The 6,759-nt window shown below is 43.3% G+C and overlaps 1 protein-coding gene across 1 annotated transcript in view; it reads left to right on the top strand.

Moving 5' to 3' along the window:
- Positions 1 to 2,275, top strand: part of LOC119272266 — a 23,602-nt gene extending 21,327 nt beyond the window's left edge. Inside the window, exons 3-4 of the mRNA XM_037553784.1 lie at positions 1,621 to 1,806; positions 2,174 to 2,275. Of these exons, the coding sequence (XP_037409681.1) occupies positions 1,621 to 1,806; positions 2,174 to 2,275 (288 nt within the window). The remainder of the gene's footprint in view (positions 1 to 1,620; positions 1,807 to 2,173) is intronic.
- The last annotated feature ends 4,484 nt before the right edge of the window (positions 2,276 to 6,759 follow it).

Here is a 6,759-nt window from a genome sequence, read left to right as displayed (position 1 = left end):
TCATCCCGGGCCGTGGGCCCTTTAGAAGGAAGGACCCTGAGTACTTGGAGCGCAAGACAAGGAAGCCGGGTCCTAGGAGGTTTCCTCCACCTCCTTAGATCGGCTAGGATTCTTGTAACCCTAGGCCCCAGGCATCTTTTATAAGTCGGGGCAGGGCTAGTTGATAGGGTATCCAATCTCATACCTACCATCACCCTTGATTCACCATTGTACCCTGTACACCCATGTATACCAATCTAACATGAGCAGGAGTAGGGGCTTTACCTCCACCGTGAGGGTCTGAACCTAGGTAATCTGGTCTCCTGTTTCCCCTCTGCTCTTTCCGGCTAGTCACAACACTCCATCGAGGGGTCTGCTGGGTTCTACTCTGTCAGGCACCTATAAGTTAGCATGTTGCAATTTAAAATTTGGCATGTGGACTATCTAACCGCTCACTATGTCTTTCAGTGTTAACTTTCGACTCGTGTGAACTTTACATCTGAAAGTTGTAAAATTGACAAGCAGAAAAAGGAGTGCCAAAACAATGAAATCTACTTTCAAAAAACATGCACACAAAGTTCACATGGGTCCTTTTTAAAATAGAAAAGGGGGTTTACACCAGATGATAGAGGCAAAGGTGTCCCGTCTTTCGATGAGATGGTGGATTTCGCTTTGGTGGAAGTCGACTTTGACGATCCGACTACGAACGTGCGAGGACGTCGCGCCTTAGCAATCGCTAAACCAACTCCGAGAGGTTATTGACCACGCCGGAGCACGATCAACCTGACCACGAGGGTCTGTTTCCTGCGAGCAAACGAAGAACAAGCAAGAAACTGAGATTGCAATCTGGATATTGCGAATATAAGATGAAAGCTTTATTGATCAAGGTGGGGTTCTGTGACGCCTTTGTCTGGTCGTTGAACACAAACGAAGTACACGAAGTTGCAGCTATGGCGAACTTTTAATCTAAACAAAACCCAAGGTCTAAACGATGCCCTAAGGGCTGTATATACGGAGGAAGAGGGGGTGGATTTCGTGGCCCTTGGTGGAGGGGTCCGAAATCAACCCTATCTCTTGTTTCCCCGGACTCTAAAAATAGCCTATACTTATGTATTTCGAAATTACATGGGCCTGGCCCAATAATAAGGTGACGCAGCACCTAAAATAGCCTCGGGACGAAATTTATGAAGTGGCATCTTGTATATTTCGTCCAAGGCTTCATGCACACATTATGGTGGCTTCAAAGTCCTGAAATCATCACTTGTAACTCCGTTCTTGTTCCCCTTGCGCATGCCATCATCTCCATGCTTGTTCTTGCTCCAATGTTCATCCTTCTCCAAGCTAGGCCCTTCATTTGTAAGCAAAACAAATGTATCCAATTTAGGCAGCATCATATTCTCATGAACATTAGAATCATTACCAAGAAACGAAAGTACCTGATAATTTAGTTGGCGTGCACGAGCTCTAGTAATTGGTCCAGTATGTATAGCAGCAGGGGCTGTGGGTGTAACAATTGTATTGATGTCCTCATCACCAGATACGCCATCTTTTTGTTTTTTTTATAACTTATGTTAGTTCTTTTGAGAAACTATTATAGCATTTGAACTTACTGACCTATTTTGGTTTGTTTTCTTTGAGAAGTTGGCAGCTCGAAGCAACCAGTGTGGTACAGAACATAGTGGCCAACCAGTTGAGGATTATGAACAGTCAAAGAAAGGCAGTTATTGGGCAGAGGAGCAGTTGCCAATCGAGAATGGCAAGCACCATGTACTAAATAATGAGCACCACATTGTTGACAAGAACAATGGGAATCCACAAAACAGAGAGGTAGTTTCTTTCAAAAAACCGACACAATAATAGGGATTTTGAAGTTTGTCGGAATTTGTGTCGAATGGTGTATAGGGCTACATTTGGACTGGTATTAGTGGAGGGTTTTGTGTTGGAGTCGAACACTTATAACCTGTGCCTAATATATAAAGGCACCAGGTAGCCTATGTCGATTTAGTACACATGGAGGAGAAACCCGAGTAAGGGCTGCCAGAGTGTAGGCATCACCGAACCCCATTATCAAACATCACCTCGCCATACTTTCTGCAATGATTCAATCGCTAAAATCCTAACAGACTTTTGGTGATACTACTTATAGATTTCTTATAATGAGTAAGACGTTAATAGACTTCTAAATTTCTTGCAGAAGTTGAACTTAGAGTGTGATAACTCAATACAAGGTGCCGTAACTACATTGAAGGCTCATCTTACTGGTAAGAGCTGCCTGAAAACCTGGGATGTTCACTAATGTGCCTGTACTTGCCTTGTAACCAGCCTCCTAGGAGGATTGTACCAAACTCCTTTTCAATACAATGAAACTCAAAGCTTTTGCGTTTTCTCGAAAAAAAGAGCTGCCTGAAAATTCCAATTGCAATGTCAAAGAAAGTATTGAACTTCGTTGAAGAGAAAAGAGCAGCACTTCATCTTTTGAATAGCGAAAAAATTGATTGTGTTAAATGTTTTTTTGCTTAGGATCAAAAGAGGAAGGGACTGTACCATGTAAGAATGATCAGCAACCTTCAAGTAATGGTATGCATATGCAAACATCGGAGAAGTGCGCTATTGATGAGGTATACAAAGTTAACCTAATATCATTTACCATGTAAAAATTATCAGCAACCTTCAAATAATGGTATTTGGAAGTTAAACAGCGTTGCTGATCCATTTACCTTTTGTTATTCCTTACTTCCTCGTTTTCAAATAATGGTATTTGGAAGTTAAACATTGTTGCTGACCCGTTTACTTTTTTACTCCTTACTTCCTCGTTTTCAAATATCATTTCTACTGTCTGAAGCCATTGTTATTGAAATTTTGGTCACGGATAAGATTTGATAGAGGCGAGGGTCCCGATCTTTCGATGAGATGATGGATATCGCTTTGGTGGAAGTCGACTTTGACGATCCGACTACGAACGTGCGAGGACGTCGCGCCTTAGCAATCGCTAAACCAACTCCGAGAGGTTATTGACCACGCCGGAGCACGATCAACCTGACCACGAGGGTCTGTTTCCTGCGAGCAAACGAAGAACAAGCAAGAACCTAAGATTGCAATCTGGATATTGCGAATATAAGATGAAAGCTTTATTGATCAAGGTGGGGTTCTGTGACGCCTTTGTCTGGTCGTTAAACACAAACGAAGTACGCGAAGTTGCAGCTATGGCGAACTTTTAATCTAAACAAAACCCAAAGTCTAAATGATGCCCTAAGGGCTGTATATATGGAGGAAGAGGGGGGAATTTCGTGGCCCTTGGTGGAGGAGTCCGAAATCAACCCTATCTCTTGTTTCCCCACACATACGGACTCTAAAAATAGCCTATACTTATGTATTTCGAAATTACATGGGCCTGGCCCAATAATAAGGTGACACAGCACCTAAAATAGCCTCGGGACGAAATTTATGAAGTGGCATCTTGTATATTTCGTCCAAGGCTTCATGCACCCATTATGGTGGCTTCAAAGTCCTGAAATCATCACTTGTAACTCCATTCTTGTTCCCCTTGCGCATGCCATCATCTCCATGCTTGTTCTTGCTCCAATGTTCATCCTTCTCCAAGCTAGGCCCTTCATTTGTAAGCAAAACAAATGTATCCAATTTAGGCAGCATCATATTCTCATGAACATTAGAATCATTACCAAGAAACGAAAGTACCTGGTAATTTAGTTGGCGTGCACGAGCTCTAGTAATTGGTCCAGTATGTATAGCAGCAGGGGCTGTGGGTGTAACAATTGTATTGATGTCCTCATCAAGATTTCTCACTCAGGAATGGCATCATTAGATTTGTTATCAAAGTTATTTCCATCATTATGTTTATATTTTTAACGTATAATAGAAAACACTAGCGGACAAAGTTGTGTATTGGAGAATGGGGACTACCTTGATGTAAAATAGGATGGAGACAGTACAAACTTGCGTATCATGCCATTCGTACTTTGTGCAGTTTCATGAAAAGAAAAGAAGAGGAAACAAAAAGACACGGTACAGAAATTGATTTATTCTTTAAAGAACATTAAGTGGTAAGATTTTAAGCATGATTCTTGTGTAAATCAATGCTATCCAAGATCACTGATTATCACATGCTTACTCAAATAGTCAAGTATCTTGATGATCTGCAAAAGAAATAGTGCCAAAGCAGTGAAACCTGCTATTGCATGATATTAATTTTTCCTGGGTTTTTCTTAAACCTGGACAAGAAACTTACATCAGATACATCATCTTTTTTTGTCTTCGTAACCCATCTTAGCTCTTCCAAGTTGCCATTATAGCATCTGAACTTACCCACCTATTTTTTTTCTCTTAGAAGTTGGCAGCTCGAAGCAACCAATGCGGTAAACATCATTGTGGACAACGAGTTGAGAATTATGAACAGTCAAAGATATGCAGTGATTGGCCCGAGGAGCAGTTACCAATGGAGCATGAAAAGCATCATGTACTAAATAATGAGCACCAGATTGTGGACAAGAACACTGAGAATTCACAAAACAAACAGGTAATTCGCCTTCCAAACATGGTGTAAGAAATAATATTTAGTGTTCAGTCTGTCCTAGGGAAAAGAGTTGGTTGTGTTTGTGCCATTGATTTATTGGTTGGTTTTGAGCTTTGACCTCACTAGTTTTAAAGTTTGTTGGAGTTTGTGTCGAATATTTCTGTAGTGCTATAGTTGGGCTTGGTATTTGTGGAGAGTTTGCTTTTGGATTCAAACACTTCAACGTGGACCTAATATATAAAGGCTGTGGCAACCGAATTACACTAGGCAGAGGCATAGACACAGGATCACGAGAAGGACGGTCTAGACACCATTGGTACTGATGTCTAGGTATCTAGAATGGCTGTGGTGGGTGGTCAGAGATGTTATCAAAGACTCGTTGGTTTCTTGCCGGTTGTATTATGTCTATATAGTACACTGTGAGGAGCACCCGAGCAAGGGTTCCTGGAGTGGTAGGCATCGCAGAACTTCGTCATTGAACATCTTCTCCGCATCTACTTTCGGCAATGGTTCTATCGCTAAAATCCCAGCAGCCTGTCAAGTGCTATGATTGGTACAGGTCCTAAGACTTGTATATGTGACAATGTTTGGGGCACAGCTCCGAGGATTGTCCGTCCATGGTGCCGGGGATGAAAGGGGGAGAAGTTGAGGACAGGGATTATATCTTTCCTAATTTATTCTCATTCATTAGATAGTCCATACAGGTACATGGAGTCCCTTTTGTACGGAAGACTCAACTTGATACCCAAGAATAGAATCTCGACCTTCCTTAAAAACCATATACTTTATCTTGCTAACTAAACTGATCTCTTTCCTAACTAAATAGATATCATTACTAAGTGACGTATTTATAATTATATATTTTTTTAGAAAAGGAGGATTACCCCCGGCCTCTGCATCTGGGCGATGATAGAGGCGGGGTGTCCCGATCTTTCGATGAGATGATAACTATCGATTTGGTGGAGACGACTTTGATGATCCGACTACAAACGTGCACGACGTTGCACCTTAGCAATCGCTAAACCAATCTCCTGAGGTTACTGACGATGCCGGAAGCACGGTCAGCCTGACCACGAAGGTCTATTCCTGCAAGCAATCGAAGAACGAGCAAGAATATGATAAAGCAATCTGAATATTGCAAATATATATGAGGTTGATAATGGTGGGGATGTGTAAGCGGTCTTGGTCTGGTCGTTGGACACAAACGAAGTACACGAAGTTGCAATGGCTAACTTTTAACTAAACAAATCCCAAGGAAAAGCTACTAGATGGATCTACTTATATAGGAGCAAGGGGTGGCGGCCAAGGAGGTGGGAGGACGTCCCAAGGCAGCCTAAAACTAAATCTAGGTCGTACAAGGCCAATGGGCCCAAGTGGAGGTGATGTAACACCTTTGGACTTGTAGTTTGACTCGGATTCTGCTGCAGCATCAGATTGTTTCGTCCACAACTCAACGCTCCGGACGAATTTGAAGGTGATTCCAATTGTGTTGGAAAGTGCACAAAATCTAGTTTCCAACAAAAAAAGAATCACCCAATTCGGAGTCCGTATGAAAAACTTGTGTGCGTTTTGAGTCAGGTGTGTCTGTGCAGTCCGAATCTGAATCCAGAACGTGAGAGACTTGGACTCTATCTTCTCTTGGGCCAAAAGTGACGTGAGAGAACTTTTTGGACAGCAAATAAACATCTCTTTCTTCCTTATCTTCATATGTGGATTGTACAAATGTCTCATACACCTGCAATTAGACAAAACACAAAAGTGTGTGAAGTATTTTTGTTCTGGATAACATAAATAGATTATTGAATAGTTTGCACTAGAAATCACCTGACAAATATGCATATATGCAATATTTTTGGTCATATCCAAGGTAGAATGCCCTTGTGGTACTTCTTGCAGTCACGCGAGCCATGGCCGGGGTAGAGGCAGCGACGGCAGCAGATGTCGTTGGTGCAGTCACGCACGGGGTGACCCGAGTCGAGGCAGCGGAAGTAGAGGCCGGCGATCGCCTCCGGGGACGGATTGCGGCGGCGCGGAAGCTGGGGGCCGGAGGCGGCAGCGCGGCGAGCGCCACGGCGCCGGTTCCTGCGACGCGGCCGCTGGAAGCCGTCCCACTCGGTCCCGTGCAACAAACTAGGGCTGCCGGCCTGCAGCCGACCTTCGCCGGAGAAGGACGCTCGGGTTCCGGCACTGGCAGTGGTGACGACTTGGCCTCCTGCCCAGCCGTTGCCGTTCGTCTCGGACTCGGGGCA

Source organism: Triticum dicoccoides, chromosome 3A (assembly GCF_002162155.2).
Source record: "Triticum dicoccoides isolate Atlit2015 ecotype Zavitan chromosome 3A, WEW_v2.0, whole genome shotgun sequence".
Classification (NCBI taxonomy): Eukaryota; Viridiplantae; Streptophyta; class Magnoliopsida; order Poales; family Poaceae; genus Triticum; species Triticum dicoccoides.
Note: the sequence above shows the minus strand (reverse complement) of the source record. Positions and strands in the feature narration are given on the sequence as shown.